Genomic DNA, 18,974 nt, shown 5'->3' on the forward strand with positions numbered 1-18,974 from the left:
CAGCTTTGTTTATACACAGCCTCGCCACTGGACCTCCGCGAACGGGAAGCCACAGAATGCCGGGTAACCATGACTACAGCTTCCCTGGTTGCCTAGGCACTGTCGGAATCCCGTGACGCGCCGGAACCACGTGACTGAGGCGGCCGCACGTCACGTGCACCAGGACGGAAGCTCCACGCTTCCCCGATCACCGCTGTCACTCCCGCCTTCCGGGTCTTCTTCACCATAAAGGTAACACCTAATTACATTGTACACTCACTCTGTTTGTTCACCTTGACAAAGGGGCGTTTGCGCCCCGAAACGTTGGACCACCCCTCTTTTGCTGTTATGGATTAAAAGCACTTGCACTTTATCTTTGGCTTCTGCAGTCTCTGAGTGCCGCTGATTGTCCTATTGGAAATATGTTTGCATACTTCTTCCAGATGGCACCGGAGCACCATTAAATGTGCAGGGTGAGTGCCGATCCGAGTACACATTCTATATATATATATATATATATATATATATATATATATATATATATATAAAATGTGTGTGTGTATACACACACACACACACACACGCACACACTGGTTAAAGAAAGTTTTTTTTTTTGTATAAAACTTAGGGGGGTTTTCCTACCCTGCTGCATTTCTGTTTGAATGAAATAAAATGTAATCCTGCTTATTATCTTAATACTGTGAAACATTACTATGTATTAGAAACCTTGATCAACCATGTTTTTAATGCTTTCTAACTTTAACAATCCAAAGTTTAGGCCTTTGTATGATTTTGTAAATTGCAATAAAACCAATTTGTTACTGCTTATTATTCCGATTACATCTGATTATGTGTAGATAAACATTCAAATATACAAAGGATTGTTAGGGAAGGAGTTTGTGGAGCCTTAGCTGATTCTAGGCAGATTTAGTACCTCTCAGATTTGGCTCACCCTCCCTATTTTCCTGCAGTGTGTGTGAATTTACTGCATTCGTTCAGCTCACTCAAATGAAGACCCAATCAACAAGAATGTAACGTAATACCAGGTGGATTCCCTTATGATAGGCTTTTTTTAAGAAGTCCCAGTGCCGTGCCTGTAGTCACAGTATAACAAAAACATTTGGTTGACACCATGGTTTGGCATGTGGAGGGGTGTCAGGTTTAGGCTGTGGGAGGGGGGGGGGGGGGGGGTGATGGTCAGGGTTAGGCTACGTGTAGGGATGGGGGTTAGGTTTAGGCACTATGGGGGAGGGTTAGGCTATGGAAAGGGGTGGGTTACTACATTTAGGCACTATGGGGGGAGGTTAGGGTTAGGTTGTGGTAAGGTAGAGCGGGAGTTGGAATACTTACCTCACCCCTGTTGAGATCATGACCATTGGGATGCCAACGCCGGTATTGTGACCGCCTGCATCCCGTCTGCTGGGATGGCATACTGATCCCAAACCAGCCATCCCTGCTCTGCAGTGATTGTGGGCGATGTGTTCGGCTGGCACATCATTTACTATTTGAATCGACCCCCGAGAGTCAAAAATCCCCACTAATTAAGCTACAATAAGGATCTAGGCTGTATCAGCTTCTCTCTGTGTTTTGCGGCACTTTCTTCCTCTATCATATTTTTAAACGTACTGTGCTGTAGACAACACGCCCTCTGTGTAAACCATTTTGTCTGTACATCTGCAAGAATCGCAGCAAGTATATTTTCTTATACTTTACTATTGATCATAACTGGCAATACCCCCAGTTGTCCACTTTGGTAAATAGCAATCCTGCTGGCTAATCCTAGGAAATAATACTGGACTGCCATAGGCAGCATGGATTAGAGTGTATGTCAGTGACTCTCTAGCAGAGCGATTAGCCGGGCACGTGTTCTTCACTTAGACTTGTGTGATTGTTTGTAACAATGAAACTAAACTACAGTATGTGGGTTTTTATGTCATTACCTAGATTTGGCAACCTCAGGGAGTGCTGTATAAACAGCCTTTATAGATTTGTGGTCTGCAGCAAGGCACTGCATTTAATTCATTTGCAACACATTACTTAATAGAATAGAAAGGATACTTTAATACCGCTTAACCAGTGATTTAGGTGTGAAAGCATACATGTTTATTGAAAGTACAGTAGTAACTGTGTCTCTTCATTAATAACTGCTGCTGTTTTGTATGTACATGTTTGTAGCTCTAATAATGATTCCTAGAACTGTGCTTTAACTTAATGATCATACTGCACTGATCATAATTAAAACCTTTTAACACCGAGACCCCCTATGTTGAGATCCCTTTTCTCTGCGACCTGTCGCCGGGTTCCAAAATGATGGACCATTTATAGGTGTAGTTATCAATTGGAAAACTAAGAAAACGAATAGAACGTAGAAACCGAATTTGAAGAAAAATTCACTTTCTGTTTAGATGGTACCATGGGCATCTGTCTGGTCGTGAAGCTGAGAAGCTGCTTTTGGAAAAAGGAAAGCCTGGAAGTTTTCTGGTGCGGGAAAGCCAAAGCAAGCCAGGGGACTTTGTGTTGTCTGTTCTAACAAGTGAGGAAAAGCTGGAGAATGGAGAGCGGAAATCTCGCGTCACTCACGTGATGATCCGGTTTCAGGTAACGGGAGATCTCGCAGATGCAAAGGCTATATTTCATTTTATAGCTCTTATTCATTAAGCGGTTTCAAATTTCAGCTGGACGGTAAATACGATGTTGGGGGAGGTGAACGATTTGATACGCTGACAGACCTGCTGGAGCACTACAAGAAAAACCCAATGGTAGAGAAGTCAGGAGCTGTGGTGCATCTTAAACAGGTAATGAAGACCTAATTCATAGAAACAGAGAATTTGACAGCAGATAAGAACCACTTGGCCAATCTAGTCTGTGCTCTTTTTTTTTTACCATATTTTTATCTCAATCCTTATTTGATCCTTATTTCTTTGTAAAGGGGGGTACACACGGAGAGATCCGTACTTAAAATCTAAGCAATCTTGCTAGATTGCTTAGATTTTAAGCACGGATCTGCCGTGTGTATGCCCTCCATCGATAGCGATGCGCGGCCCCGCGCATCGCTATCGCCGATGCTAGATTGAGCTGCATGCAGGCTCAATCTAGCGGGTCGCTCACTTCACCGTTGTGTGAAGTGAGCGGCACCCCCGTCGGCTTTCCCCCTCGCTCAGCACATCGCGCTGTGCTGAGCGGGGTGAGAGATGTGTGCTGAGCGGTCTGTGTTAAGATCGCTCAGCACACATCTCTCCCGTGAGTACCCCCCTTAAGGATATCCTTGTGTCTATCCCATGCATGTTTAAATTGCTCTACTGTCTTAGCCTCTACCACCTCTGATGCGAGTCTATTCCACTTGTCCACTACCCTTTCTGTAGAGTAATCTTTCCTCAAATTTCTCCTGAACACCCCCCCCCCCCCATCCAGTCTCAGTGCACGTCCTTGTGTTCTATTGCTTCTCTTCTTTTGAAGAATGTTTCCCTTTGTTTAAACCCTTGATATATTTGAAGGTTTCTATCATGTCCCCTTTCCCTTCTTTGCTCCAAACTATACATATTGAGATTTTTTTAGTCTATCTGAGTTTGTTTTGTGATGTAGTATGATGTCTTCTCATGCAATAACCGTAAAGATGTACATTTGTTCCCGTGCACATATTTGGTTGGTGCCTCAGCCTTTTGAAACCTTTCTGAACTCCAGTTTTGTTTTTTTAGCCGTTTAATGCAACACGGATCAATGCAGCCAACATTGAGACTCGAGTACGAGAACTTAACAAAATGGCCGACAACACAGAGAAGGCCAAGCAGGGATTCTGGGAAGAGTTTGAGGTAAATTGTTTGTGTGTGTGTGATGATTAACTAAAAATTTATGTTGAATCGTTAGGTGTAAATGAGTTAGAAATGACCAGTTGGTGGTTTATTGTTTTGGCTGGACAAAGCATACAGGTGTAGAAGATTTTCTGTCTTCATCTATTGATGCAATAGTCCACAGCTATGATTTGAAATTACTCATTTATCACATCCCTAAAAATAAACTGTGAAAAGTACCTGGCACGCGTGAGATAAAATGCCTCGAACACGTTAAACAGTGTGAAATTGAAGGTGCTATATGTGTTATCTGTGTAGGACAGATCACAAGAGGCTGTTTGCTGGTTGGGGCTTAGAATTCCATTTCCCATTGTGACTGATCTATACACTCTTATGTGTTCTCTTTCTGTGCATTCTTGGGTTTTCCCCTAATAATTTGTATATCAGTTTAGACCATAAAATATGTCATTGTGTTCCTGTTGTGCAGATGCTCCAGCAGCAGGAATGTAAACTGCTCTATCCCAGAAAGGAAGGACAGAGACTAGAGAACAAAAGCAAGAACAGATACAAGAACATTCTACCTTGTAAGTGCGGTGGACATCGTTCCCCTGGGGACAGCAGCGCACAAAGGAGAACAAAGCTGTTTCTTATATCTTCATTCAGAATTCTTTGTGCTGCCTGGGCTGTGTAGGTTTTATTTGAGGTATAAATCTGTTCAAATCGACATCTCAAGCAACGTCATGTGCCCGTTAAGTACCTTGTTCTACCTCATCTGAGGTCAGCTTGATTTGCTGCTATTACATTAATTTGAAAAGTAAAACAAAAACAAAAAACATGGAAATATAGATTTGTGGGTATTTTCTTGGCAGTTTTGTAGTATGGAATAAGCATAGCTATTACAAGCTTAAAAATGTGCCATGCATGCAAATATCCCCTTGGCAGTAGGTGGAATATTTCAGTGCTCCAGGAAACCTCTACCTTGTCATGCAGATGTGGCATTTCATGGGCAATTGCAATCTTAGCAGACCTTCTATAGCCTCAGCCTATTGCAACACGAGGAATGTCGATTATAGAGGGAATCAGTGAATTAACAGGATATATTCTCATGCAAATTTTAATCCGCCCAATAAATGACTGACCAGTGTGTCTACTAGTGAGCTTTATGTTGGCAATGGAAGTTGACTGGAGAAACTGAATATTCATGAAAGAGAGTGGCTGGTACATAGACCACTGAAACAACCTGGGTGTTTCTTGACTGCCGGTCACATGAACGTATTCCGTTTCTACCTGGTTGGGAGGTTGTGTTGATATTCACGACAATTTGTTGGCCGTGCAGCTTGGTACACCAAATGTGATTTAGTTTGCATTTGTGGGCACTGCACAAGACATTTAAGTAAAAGGCTGAAGATTTGTGAGAACTACTTACGTTCTGGAGTTGGTTGTGTAATAAAATGAAAGTGAAGTGAGGTAAGGATAGTGCTTTTAAAAGTTGCTTCAATTAAGTTGTTGGGGGTCTGAGTGTCTGGTCTGCAGTCCCAGCAGCACAAACAGCAGTATTTGAACTTACGTGATTTTAGACATGCTTCCCCTGTGCCTGCCTTTTTTTTTTGATGTACTCCAATTGTAGGCCTACAGTATTTAATTTCATTCTATCCTGATAGTTTTGCTCAGATGGGTAATCAGTTTCCCACAAGACCTATTATGGGGGGTTAAGCTTTACAGGCTGTTAGTTCAGAACCAGCTCAACTGCTTTCCTAGCGGTCCTTCCAGTTAGCAGCGAGTTGGGTCATGCGAGCTGTGTTCACGGCAATTTTTCACCTGGAATTGCATCTGAATTGCGTTCCAAACTCACATTCTCTTTTCCAAGCAGACTTCTGTCTTTTTGTGGGGGTTTTGCGCATACCCCAGAGCAGGCGCAAAGGTAAAGAAAATACTTATTTAAAGGCGAAACATTTTGGGACACGGTACAGCACCTCTGGTACACCCCTCCCCGTGCATGGTCATGTTATTATAGTTTTTCAAATAGGAAAATACAGCAAATAAAGAGGGATCAGTTTTCAGATGAATTAATCTAAAAAGCTCAAAAATGGGTTAAATGATGTAGGACGTGTATGATTATATGGATGAAAATGGGGCTTTAAACCTGTATAGCGGAATGCTAAAAATCTCTTCCCAACCCCCAAACAAACTTGTATAGAAACTCTGAAAAATATATAGACTATTTTCAGTACCCCCCAAAATACTGAAAATACTTTAATTGCTGAAAATACATTAATAAAATATGCAAAAATCAGTTATATAAGAACTTCCAGTATTTTCCTTATGGCGACCAATGGCCTTCAATACGGTCCTGCTGTCCCAGTTGCCACATTTTTGGGGTATAGAAGGATCCCCCCCCCCCCCCCCTCTTTATCATGCCCTTCTCCCAGGGTTGCATGTTTTGTAGTTCAGTTGCGCTACCTCACCACAAGTCCTGTGAATCATTATTTCTAATTGAATATAGCATTTTATGGGTGCGCACATCGCGTCAATGTATGAGAGTTTTCTTTCCCAAACTCGCGTCTTATGGATTTGACCACTATTTATTATCACTCCTTTGATAGAAAAAATTGCAGAGCTATAAAAACTTAATACACTAAACCTGATCTCCTCCTGTTTTGTGCAGTTGACACCACAAGGGTGGCTCTGAGAGAAACGGATGAGAGCATTCCCGGGTCAGATTACATCAATGCTAATTACATCAAGGTAACCGCGTGAGACGTTGTTTGGAGCTATCAATGACTTTGATGTGTAGAGGAGAGGGGGGAGAAGATGTTGGAGACTGAGTAGACGGACACAATACTGGCATTTGTGGACTGAACGGCAGATAATTAAAAGGGCCCCAGGAGGGGTGGGAATACATGGTAAAGTAAAGCACTCAGGATAGTCTTGCAAGTAGTTTTTTTTTTCCCCCTGTTAAGCAATAAAATAACAGTGATGTCATAGCGGTGGGGCTTGTTTAGTATTTAGACAAATAGATTGACATTTATGTCCAAAAAATACAAAATAGCATATGGCATTGCCGCTTTAGGTGACATTTTATTTGCAGTTGTCTCTGTTATTGTGCTAGTTGTAGAAATTCTAGTTATGTCCCCCTTTACCTCCATGACAGAAGATCTCCTATATATTATTTGACTGTATATTTTAAGCTCCAGAAATGCTTAGGGCAGTATTCAATTATTTCCACCCCCTTCCACATCCGTTCTGTTTCTGCTGACTGGTGTGGTATCATCATTTTAACTCTGTTCCCCTGGGGTAGTGAGGCGCTCAACCCTCTTCGCAGCTAAACCTGATTACTATGGGCACGATATGTGCGATAACGGGAATCGCTTTAGAAAGGAGATTAGGCGTGATATCATTTGAATACCGCCCTTAGTGTTTATAGAACCAGTATAATATGAACCAAAGAGCTTACAAAGCTATGAGAAGTCCTAGGCTAGTACTCCACAAAGGTATGAAAAGGCTGTTTTATGCTGTGGTGATTATTTACAGTGTGTGTATATTTATCCACAGAGTACTCTGGATGACTCCCGTGGTACCCAGCCCTATAAAATGTATATAGCCACTCAGGGATGCCTGCAGAATACTGTGTGCGACTTCTGGTCTATGGTGTATCAGGAGAACACTCACGTCATAGTCATGACTACAAAAGAGATGGAGCGCTCGAGGGTAAGCTGCTATTTGTGTGCTGCTACTTATGATGTAGTGTGTGGAGCTCGTATACTGTTGACTTGTTTTTATCCCTTAACTTCTCTATAGTTCTTCTCAGACAGCATCTCCCATAACTCTGTGTCCTCTGTGTAAGTCTGAGACAACCAAGACCAATGCTGCTCAAAAGACGCCATCCTCCCCCTCCAGTAAAAAATAAATCTAACTTTTCTAGTCTCCCAAAAAACTTAAAACCAATGGGCAGCACTAATCTATGTAATAACTTGTTTGGAGGTTATAGACAGAATATAGTTTTGCTCCTTTATGCTTCGTCATGTCCAGGGCCAGTGTCACCTTACTATTAAAAAGTCTTGTCTGAGTCTACGGTTCATTTGTCACTAATTCCAAACACAACACAAACTTCTATGTAGATAGAATATTATATATGTGTGCGGTGGATCGGGGGATACTGTATGTTCACTTTATTTTTTTTGAACTGTATAAGAAATGTATTTGTGCTGGAAGTTACATTAAATGCGTTGCAGTATATTAAGGCGTTCTGCTGCGGGGTACACTGGGTTCCACAGGGAGTTACATTGGGGTGTAGAGTAGGATCTTGATCCGAGGCACCAACAGGCTCAAAGCTTTGACTGTTCCCAAGATGCATAGCGCTGCCTCTTCTATAACCCCGCCTCCGTGCACAGGAGCTCAGTTTTGTAGTTGGTGCCTTGCAGTAAGCAGGCAGTCAACAGGGGGGCTGCTCCAGCAGCCCTGAGATGAAGCTTTTAAAAGAAAAGTGAAGACTTCAAGGGCTGCAGCAGAGGCACTGTCTGTGTTAGATGTCAGTCAGACATCTCCTGCTGCAGCTGCATCACCTCCCCCAGCGGCGCTGTATATTCCCACGCCCTGGTTGCCGGGTACTTACAGCGGAGGCTCCGGTTTTCTTCTGTTAGTCACACACGACCGCTGTTCTCCTGGTTCGTGTGGCCGCACTCAGGGAGGAGGTAAGTGGGTCCACCCGGCGGGACCCGCTTTAAATCGCGATCCCGCGCGGCCGGTGGGAGGCGGGCCGTGCGCGCTGGCGTGGACATTGTGGCAGTACAGGGACTCCATTAGACCACCAGGGCAAGGGCACAGGTCGGTTTTCTCTCATAAACCATTTATATAAGACTTTAACTTGTAGCCCCTCCCCCAGCCTCTGGGGCCATTTAGAGTAAATGTTCCCACCCTGGAGCTGCATATCTCTCACTCCCTTTCAGCGTTTGGGCGCCATTAGGACAAGCTGAGCTGATCCTGGGACTGTTTGGGCAAATCCTCCTCTGTAAAGCCGCCTGCGTCTCAGCGTTGTGCATTTTACAGGACACTTAAGTATTCTACATGTCTGCTGACAGTGTTGGTTAAGAAAAAGTGCATTTAGTCAGGGTTATATAGTACAAGTACCCTGTGATATACACCCAGTCTTTAATGTGCATTGTTATATCTATTGAGTGTATAGCTATACATAGTACTACTCTGTATTGCTAGTCCAGTGCAGTTTTATTGCATGTCATAATTTCTGCATTGTACAATGTGACTATGTGTGTGTGCATATAGCTGCTGTGTGACCTCCATTTCTTGTATCTCACTCAGATTGCTATTCCTATATTCTATAACCTGAGGGGGCTAAGTGCGTCAGGTTTATCATTTCCTATGGGAAGTTCACAGGATATACTCAGTGTGTATTTTTCGCTGTGATTTTTAGTCACGATATACCTCTTGAATTCCCTGTTTGTGCTGATACACTGCACAGGGGGTTCTTGTCAGGAATTGTGCTACTGATATTGTACTGTGTTGCCTTGCATAGAGCTTTCGGATATGTCTGCAACAAAGGGCAATGGTGCTGGGGCTGATCCCACATTGCATGGTGGTGACGCTGCAGACACATTTGAGGAAAACAGCAGCTGATGGTTCAGGTTCTGGAGGATCCTTACCCCCAAGTGGGACTGTAGCAAATGGGGTGCAAAATGACCCACCTTGGGCTACCTTCTCCACGCTATTGAATTCGCTGGTAACTAGATTAACGCCCCCTATGGGACCTCCTGTGCTGGTAAAACCGCTTATGGTCCCTGCGGTTAAACCGCCATGATCAGATCAACTGTCTTCTCAGTTACAGCAATTGAACTATTCACTGACTACTCAGAAGTCTAACCCTCGCCCGCCTAAGACCAAGGGGTCCTCTAAGCGGACCATTACTTCCTCACAATCCACCAATGTCCCAGACGCCTCGTCTGATGAGGATGGCGTTTATACTGACCCCACAGATTATGATCCCGATACTTCTGATGGGTAATCTGTTTCACAGGTGGATGTTCCTGACTTGTTGAAGGCTATCAGGACCATTCTTCAAATTACTGATGACCTGGAGCCTAATGCTACCCCTAGGAAAACGGACAGGTTTAAATGTCAGAAAGTGGTTAAACAAGTTTTACCTCATTCTGACTATTTAGTTGACCTACGTCAGGAGTCCTGGGAAAATCCAGGAAAGAAATTCACGCCTCACAAGAAGATGCTGGCTCACTACCCCCTTGCAGCGGGGCTAAGTAAAAATTGGGAAACACCCCTGCCAGTGGATTCGCAGGTGGCGCAGCTTGTGGTATCCTCAGCTCTGCCGGTAACTTCCGTCACGTCTCTGAAAGAACCGGCTGATAAGCGGGTGGAGGGTTGTTTAAAAGCAATTTACACCCTAACTGGTGCTGCGCATAGGCCCACAATTGCAGCGACATGGGCTGCAAAGGCTGTTGAAGCGTGGGCTCAGGAGCTGGAGGCGGAGTTGCCTTTTAACGCTTCTGATCATGCTAGACAATGTCTATCTTATAGTGTCATAGCTTCTCATTACATTAAGGAGGCGGCTTCTGATGCTGGTATTCTGGCGACCAAGGCTTCTACTACGTCCATTTTGGCTCACCGGATTCTTAGGTTACGGTCCTGGTCTGTGGATCTGGACTCTTAAGAAACCCCGGGAGGTACTCCTGGAGAAGACCTCAACAAGATAGTGGCTGACTTAGCTTCTGCTAAAACAGCATGTCTACCTAGTACTGCTCCTTCGGTGCCGAAGTCTAAGAGTACTCCATTTCGCTCCTTTCGTCCTTCAGGGAAAGCAAAAGGTTAGGCGTACCCGAAACAGGCTCGCACTTCCAAACTCAATAAGCCCAAACCCAAACGGGCCTGGGCAGGCTGTCCGCCTGCTTCCAAAACTGACAAGCCTGCAGCATGACGGTGCGGGCCTCCCTCTGGGTTTCCCAGGGTGGGGGGCCAACTTCTAGGGTATACCCAGGAATGGTTGAGGACCACTTCTGACGCCTGGGTACGAGAAGTCGTCACTCGAGGTTACGCCGTATCCTGTAAGAATCATCCCCCTCATCAATTTTGCCTGACAGACGTCCCTTCGGATCAGGTGAAGGCAAAAACTCTTTATTCGGTGGTACAGTCCCTCCTGGACACAGAAGTGGTAGTACAGGTGCCTCTGGCTCAGAGAGGTTATGGGGTACTATTCATTGCTGTTCCTAGTCCCGAAACCGAATGGGTCATTCTGGCCCATTCTCAACCTCAAGTCCTTGAACAAATTTGATAGGGTCTCCAAGTTTCGTATGGAAACTCTTTGCACTATTATTCTGGCCTTGGAACCTGGGGATTATATGGTCTCCCTGGACATACAGGATGCCTACCTGCATATTCCCATTGCAGTGTCGTATCAGCAGTACCTGAGGTTGCGGTTGGCAACCTCCATTACCAATTTCAGGCGTTCCATTTTGGTTTGACCACGGCTCCATGAGTCTTCACCAAGGTAATGACTGCTGTACTCCGCCGTCAAGGGGTCAGGATCCTACCGTACCTGGACGACTTGTTGATCCTGGCAAATTCCCCAGAAATTATCCTATGCCATCTGGATCTGACTATCCAGTTTCTGCAAGCCCATGGGTGGCTCACTAACTCGAAGAAATCTTTCCTGGTCCCTGATCAGAGCATGGTGCACCTGGGGTCGTTGTTGGACACTCACAGGAGAAAGTCCTGAAGATTAGATGCTTCCTATCTCGTCCGCAAGTGTCGATACATTCGGCAATGCAAGTGCTAGGTCTCATGGTGTCGGCTTTCGACATGGTGGAGTACGCTCAATTCCATTCCCGCCCTCTGCAGAAGCTGATTCTTGCCGAGTGGGACGGCCTGCCTCACTGGATCAGGTCTCAAATGATCTCCTTGTCTCCGGAGGTCCGTCTGTCACTGAGCTGGTGGCTTAAGGACCAACGATTGAGCAGGGGTCGTCCCATCTGGATCTCCAACTGGGTCCTTCTGACGACGGATGCCAGTCTGAGAGGTTGGGGCGCGGTGTTGGAGCAAAGGGTCGGTGGACCAAGGAGGAGTCTCTCCTCCCAGTAAACATTCTGGAATTGCGGGCGGTGTTCAACTCATTGAACTTGGTCCAGCATTTAATACAGAACAGACCTGTTCAAGTACAGTCGGACAACGCCACCACGGTGGCGTACATCAATCATCAAGGCGGCACTCAAAGCCGCATGGCATTGAGGGAAGTATCACAGATTCTTCAGTGGGCGGAACACCATCTGCCAGCCATATCGCAGTGTTCATTCCGGGGGTCCTAAACTGGGAAGTGGACTTTCTCAGTTATCAGGACGTACACGCCGGAGAGTGGAGCCTCCATCCAGAAGTGTTTCAACTCCTTGTGGACAATTGGGGCCTTCCAAATGTGGACCTGATGGCATCTCGACACAATCACAAGGTTCCGGTCTTTGGAGCAAGGACAAGGGATCCTCAAGCAGCATTCGTGGACGCACTGGCAATTCTATGGAACTTTCGGCTGCCATACGTGTTCCCTCTGGTGTCACTCCTGCCCAGATTAATAAGGAAGTTCAAGCAAGAAGGAGGAATCCTACTTCTGATCGCTCCAGCGTGGCCCAGACGGCACTGGTTCTCAGACCTTCAGGGTCTCTCGATAGAGCGTCCCCTTCTACTTCCGCAGCGCCCAGATCTCCTCGTTCAGGGCCCCTGTGTATATCAGGATTGGCTTTGACGGCGTGGCTCTTGAATCTTCTGTCTTAAGGGCCTAAAGATTTTCTGAGGCGGTCCTTCAAACCATGTTGAAGGCCCGGAAACCGACTTCTGCTCTGATTTATTATATGGTCTGGAATTCTTACTTTGCTTGGTGCACATCTAACAATCATGACGCTTACAAGTTTAGTACGGCCAAACTTTTTGCCTTTCTACAACAGGGCCTGGACTTGGGCCTTCGTCTGGCCTCCATCAAGGTTCATATTTCTGCCTTTTCAGTTTGGTTCCAGAGAAAAATTGCAACTTTACCTGATGTTCATACATTTACTCAGGGTGTGTTGCGGATTCAACCTCCTTGCGTCCCGCCTGTGACTCCTTGGGATTTGTCTGTGGTTCTGGAGGCGTTGCAAGGGTCGCCGTTTGAGCCTCTTGAATTGGCAGACCATAAGTGGCTTTCTCTTAAGGTGTTGTTTCTGCTGGCTATTGCCTCTGCCAGATGTGTGTCGGATTTGGGTGCTTTGTCCTGTATGTCACCATATCTGATTTTTCACCGTGACCGAGCAGTTCTTTGAACACGTCCCGGGTACCTACCTAAGGTGGTGTCTTCTTTCCACCTTAATCAGGAGATTGTGGTTTCGGCCTTTGTCTGTCCTGAATTGTCTTCCAAACAGCGGTCTTTGGATGTGGTACGGGCTCGTCTGATTCTCTTTGTTCTGTTTGGTTTTCACAAACGTGGCTGGCCTGCTCACAAGCAGACCCTGGCCAGATGGATTAGAATGGTGATTGCATATGCTTATGTACAGGCTGGCCTTCTAGCTCCTGCTACCATTAAGGCCCATTCTACTCAGTCGGTTGGACCTTCTTGGGCGGCCTGCCGCGGTACGACCCTTGAACAGTTGTGCAAGGCGTCTACGTGGTCCTCAGTGAACACGTTCATAAGGTTCTATGCCTTCGATACTTCCGCCTCCTAAGATGCTTCCTTTGGACGCCGGGTTCTTGTGCCCGCTGCAGTGCGTCCCCTCCCATAAGGAACTGCTTTAGGACATCCCCAATGTCATTCCCTGTGGAGCCCAGTGTACCCCGCAGCAGAAGACAAGCTTTATGGTAAGAACTTACAGTTATTAAATCTCCACAGGGCGCCCACCCTGATGCACTTAGCTTCTTTGGGTTGGTATAGCATTAGCCGCTGACACTTTCTCCTGTTGTGAGAATGTGGTGTATGTGGCTACTAACGGTTGTCTCTTTTGCCTGCTACTGCATTGGACTGGTTAACAAAAACTGAGCGCCTGTGCACAGAGGCGGGGTTATAGAGGAGGCGGCGCTGTGCATTCTGGGAACAGTCAGCACTTTGAACCTGTTGGTGCCTCGGATCAAGATCCTATTCTACACCCCAATGTCATTCCCTGTGGAGCCCAGTGTACCCCACAGCAGAAAGCCATAATATACTGCAACGCATCCAATGTAACTTCCAGCACAAATACATTTCTTATACAGTTCAAAAAAATAAAGTGAACATACAGTATCCCCCGATCCACCGCACACATATATAATATTCTATCTACATAGAAGTTTGTGTTGTGTCTGGAATTAGTGACAAATGAAGAATAGACTCAGCCAAGACTTTTTAATGGTAAGGTGACACTGGCCCTGGACATGACGAAGCATAAAGGAGCAAAACTATATTCTGTCTATAACCACCAAACAAGTTATTACATAGATTAGTGCTGCCAAGGCACTGACATGAAGACACATTTTATGGAGCAGGATCAAGATCCTACTCTACACCCCAATGTCATTCCCTGTGGAGCCCAGTGTACCTCACAGAAAGAGATTTAAAAACGGTAAGTTCTTACTATAAATCTCGTTTTTCCTTCTGACAGCTATTGTAAACCGTGACAGTCAGGAAGCCACCAGTGAGGCTGTTAAGGGGGGTACACACGGAACGATTTTTACTTAATTTCTAAGCAATCTGACTAGATTGCTTACAAATTAAGCACACATCGGTCTGTGTGTAGGGTGCTGGCGAAAGCAATGCGCGGATCTCGCGCTAATCGCTATCGCCGGCTCTAGATTTGTCATGCTCAGCACACATCTACACCTTTAGAGTACAGTTTATAGAGCGTTAAATGATGATTTTCTGGTGGAGTCAGATGTTGGTGCCTTGACCATGAGATACGAAAACAAGGTAGTGTGCAATAATGTAAGCAACTGAAACCATAAGATCAAACAAAGTTCAGAAATGAATTCTAGCCCTACATATGGTAGATAAAGATGGGTGTATCAACAGGGGTTGGATACGAAATCCCAACAGTCAGCGGTATCCTGATGGTCAAAATCCCAACGGATCCAGAAAAGTATTTTAACCCTGTCCCTAATCCACCCTTCACGCAGCCTAACCACGCCTCAGAATTAAAGAACACGAGGCCTAATTCAGCAGTGGATGCAACTATTGTCAGAGATCCTCACGGGTGGCATGTATGATCCGCTGCTTGCATACAAACTTATGGTTGCTCAGAATCTCCTTTGCAAGTAAGCCACCTGCATTGATGAACCTTACCCCCGTTACCTCCTGCAAACGCTCACTACCTGTCACTCACTTTGTGAATAAATTCCCACTGCATATACCGTTGCTAATTAATCGCTGCACATGTGCAGTGCAACTTATACGCAGTACAAAAAAAATCGATCAATTGTGCAAACGTTGGACATTGCGTCCACCCCTGAATCACCCAGTCACCAGCAGCCTCAGAACCATAACTCGCTAATTGCTGGGCCTCTGCTTATAGAAAATGCTTGGCTACAACTAATTTTGAGACATAGTGTTACTAAGTTTGATTCTGTAAATATAATTAAATTGTACTTTTGTGTTCCTTCCTCATCTATCTACAATATACAATTTGCTAAAAAGGAGAAACGTCAAATCAGAATGCAGTGAGCCAAAAGGAACAGATTGTGTTGGGTGACAGGTTTTATTTATTTTCAAGCTGAAACTTTTGAAGAAAACTCCTTCCTACTGTTACACATCTATAAAGTTGTACCACGTGGTTTGCAGCTTGTGTAGATTCAGTGTAGAAGCGATGTAATAATCATGTATGACGTTCCTCTCTCCAGGTGGTGGTGATTATTATCTTTTATTTATAAATAACCAAATGAGTTTAGAATTTTAACCTTTGTACGTTTAATGTTTTATTTTTTGGTATGTTTTTTTTTAAATGTATTTTAAGCAAACAAGGTGTGATTAGTTTTACGCATCCTCTATTGTTGTCTTGTTGCGTCATTTATTTCTGCAGAGTACCAAGCGCAGGTTCTTACACATTGAGCAGAACTTGCAAACGGAGTAGACGACGATGAGAGAACATATAAACATGGTATCCTCTATAATCACTTTTGTCTCTGACATTTCAGAAAAAATGTTTTCGCTATTGGCCAGATGAGAACTGTACCAAGGACTATGGCTGCATCCGGGTGCTCAGCCTGGCGGTGCATGTAGAGAAGGACTACATTCTGCGGGAGTTACAGATGTCACACCTAGAAAGGGTAGGATTATAAATAATATTAGCAAACATCCATCACCTATTCTTAATTCTTACCTAACCATTTTCCAGGTGCTGCCTTCTCATTTGCTTGCAGCTCCTATTTAATGCCAGTCATGCTGTGTAAAAAAGGGGGACAGTCTGATCTAGTAGATGTTAAGTGACATTTTGTCTTTTGGTTTACAGAACTAGTGTATAATGCTGGAAATTTGGTGAGTTTTAATCAGAGTGTGGAAAAGATAGGCTGGAGTGGCAGTGCCTCACTTGTCATAGACTTTTGGCTCCAGAGTTTTGACTAGAAAAGTTGTTATAATAATACAAAGAAGATATTTGTAATATATTCTTTGTATTATTCATATACTTTATACAGTCATACCTCTGGTTTACACGTTAGTATGACAGGAAAGGCTCTGCCTCACCTCACCGCACATCCGTAGTATATCTCATCAATAATGGGACTGAGATATCAAATTCATTTCCTTGGAGTGGAGCACTCGCCAATCCACGTGGAAATCATAAGGACAGTTTCACAATGTGAATAGGATATACAAGTAGCTTTTGCTGCTTAAAATTATATGCGGCATTCCTAGATTCTGTGTGCGTCTGCGGCTGTAACTGCATATGAAATTGCACGTTACATTATTTTCTAGGAAAACACTGTAGCTTAGCATTTTGTATGCAGTCAGCAAAAGCTGGAAAATGGCAGGCCTGACTAGAAGAGCTGTTTTAACATGCAGGGAGGATAGATGGAAGTGAACACATCTGTATATGGCCGACGTTTCGATTTATCACTTGAATCTTTCTCAAGACAGGCTAATCATAGGTACATCTGTCCAATCCAAATCAACATCCTAGACAGGAACATCGGGTGTATACTGGCTATGTAATGTTCACTGTGAACAATACAGTGTGAAACTGTCCCTATGATTTTAGCATGAATTAGTATAATAATATACATATGGTATAACATTGTCATTATCATTTATCAGCATCCTCTTGATTCTTTACATAGTAGTGCATTAGAAATAATGTTTCTATTCTTTTTTTTGTAACCAAAATCTTAGTTTGAATGCTTAAATCAGGCCTGCCTAAAATGTCTGTGACCTAATATATATCACTGAATCATTTTTGGGGTACCTTTTTGCCACACAAGGTATGCTACATTTTTAATATCAGCTGGTTGAGTGTCGGGTAGTACTGACCTATGCTGGGAGTTAAACCCTGCCTACTCTCTCTATAAGATTGGGCACGGTCATTGTCATCATGTTATGAGAATCTGCACAGTTCTTTCTTGATCAAGCATAAATCCTTTGATTGCTTTCTGACTTTACTAAAAGAATCTCCCTGTGTTTACAGTGATCTCACGTATAAAATCTTCTGAAAACAAGAAGTAACATTATTTTAGTATGCTCTGATCTCCTTTTTAATTGACGTCACCTTGCACTAACATGCTCTATTCTCGGCAATGAGGTAGAGGATTCCTTCGGAATTATATTGCAACAGCGAGCACACTTTGATGTTGCAATTATAAGCATTGCATGTGCTAATGTAGTGTTTGGCTAGAAGAAACAGCTTATGGCAGACTGCATCTGAAGGTTGTTGTTTTTTTGGTGGGGGGGGGGGTTTGTTTGTTTGTCTTGTCTTTCTTTAAGTTGAAAAGAACATATTCGATAAAGTACTGGTGAAATAGTGTGACTTCTGCTTCGAATGACATTCAGAGGTTCCTTCTTCCTTCTGGAGAATGACAGCTGCTACTGATCATGTAACCCCCCTTTAGGGATATGCAAAGTAGTTCTGCCATATCCTCTGACCTTCTCGCTGGTCAGGGCAGCGGGTGAGTGTGTCTCTGCCATACTGGCACTGTAGAGTATTTCTCCAGTCACTCTGTGATGGAAGCAACACTTGCAAGCTGTCCAAGCCCTAAGGCGGATGGGGTGGTGAGTAGCAACAGCTACCATTTATTATTATTTATTACATTTTATTCATATAGCGCACACATATTCTGCAGCGCTTTACAGAGAATATTTTGACCATTCACATCAGTCCCTGCCCCAGTGGAGCTTAAAATCTATATTCTTTATCACATGTACACACAGACACATTCACGCTAGAGTTAATTTTGTTGGGAGCCAATTAACCTACCTGTATATTGTGGATTGTGGGAGGAAACCAGAGTACCCGGAGGAAACCCACGCAAGTATGGGGAGAATATACAAACTCCACACAGTTAGGGTCATGGTGGGAATCGAACCCATGACCTCAGTGCTGTGAGGCAGTAATGCTAACCATTACACCCCCCGTACTGCCCTACTACCATTCTAGGGAAGAGAGACTGATGGGGTTATCCAAATCTCTAGGGTGAAAGTTGAGGGAGGAGAGGTTGCTGATGTCCATTTAAAAAAGAAAAAAGAAAAAGTCAGATTAAGAAATCTACATTCTACTACATGTGTGTTGCTTTCATTGAATGGTACTGGCTCATTTGTGGTACTGTATGTTTTGTTTTATTGTGTTTTCTCTTACATCCTAGAGGATGCTGGGGACTCCGTAAGGACCATGGGGATAGACGGGCTCCGCAGGAGACATGGGCACTTTAAGAAAGACTTTAGGTATGGGTGTGCACTGGCTCCTCCCTCTATGCCCCTCCTCCAGACCTCGGTTATAGAAACTGTGCCCAGAGGAGACTGGGTGCATTACAGGGAGCTCTCCTGAGTTTCCTGTCAAAGTATTTTGTTAGTTTTTTTATTTTCAGGGAGCCTGCTGGCAACAGACTCCCTGCATCGTGGGACTGAGGGGAGAGAAGCAGACCTACTTCTGTGAGTTTCAAGGCTCTGCTTCTTAGGCTACTGGACACCATTAGCTCCAGAGGGATCGGTACGCAGGTCTCACCCTCGCCGTCCGTCCCAGAGCCGCGCCGCCTTCCTCCTCACAGAGCCGGAAGATAGAA

The 18,974-nt window shown here is 44.4% G+C and overlaps 1 protein-coding gene across 2 annotated transcripts in view; it reads left to right on the forward strand.

Moving 5' to 3' along the window:
• Positions 1 to 18,974, forward strand: part of LOC134966421 (tyrosine-protein phosphatase non-receptor type 11-like) — a 373,757-nt gene that overhangs the window by 294,369 nt on the left and 60,414 nt on the right. For both annotated transcript variants that reach the window (XM_063943147.1, XM_063943146.1), the window contains exons 4-10: positions 2,385 to 2,577; positions 2,655 to 2,774; positions 3,675 to 3,788; positions 4,255 to 4,351; positions 6,433 to 6,512; positions 7,320 to 7,475; positions 15,903 to 16,034. In XM_063943147.1, the coding sequence (XP_063799217.1) occupies positions 2,385 to 2,577; positions 2,655 to 2,774; positions 3,675 to 3,788; positions 4,255 to 4,351; positions 6,433 to 6,512; positions 7,320 to 7,475; positions 15,903 to 16,034 (892 nt within the window). The remainder of the gene's footprint in view (positions 1 to 2,384; positions 2,578 to 2,654; positions 2,775 to 3,674; positions 3,789 to 4,254; positions 4,352 to 6,432; positions 6,513 to 7,319; positions 7,476 to 15,902; positions 16,035 to 18,974) is intronic.

This window comes from Pseudophryne corroboree, chromosome 10 (genome assembly GCF_028390025.1).
Source record: "Pseudophryne corroboree isolate aPseCor3 chromosome 10, aPseCor3.hap2, whole genome shotgun sequence".
Taxonomy (NCBI): Eukaryota; Metazoa; Chordata; class Amphibia; order Anura; family Myobatrachidae; genus Pseudophryne; species Pseudophryne corroboree.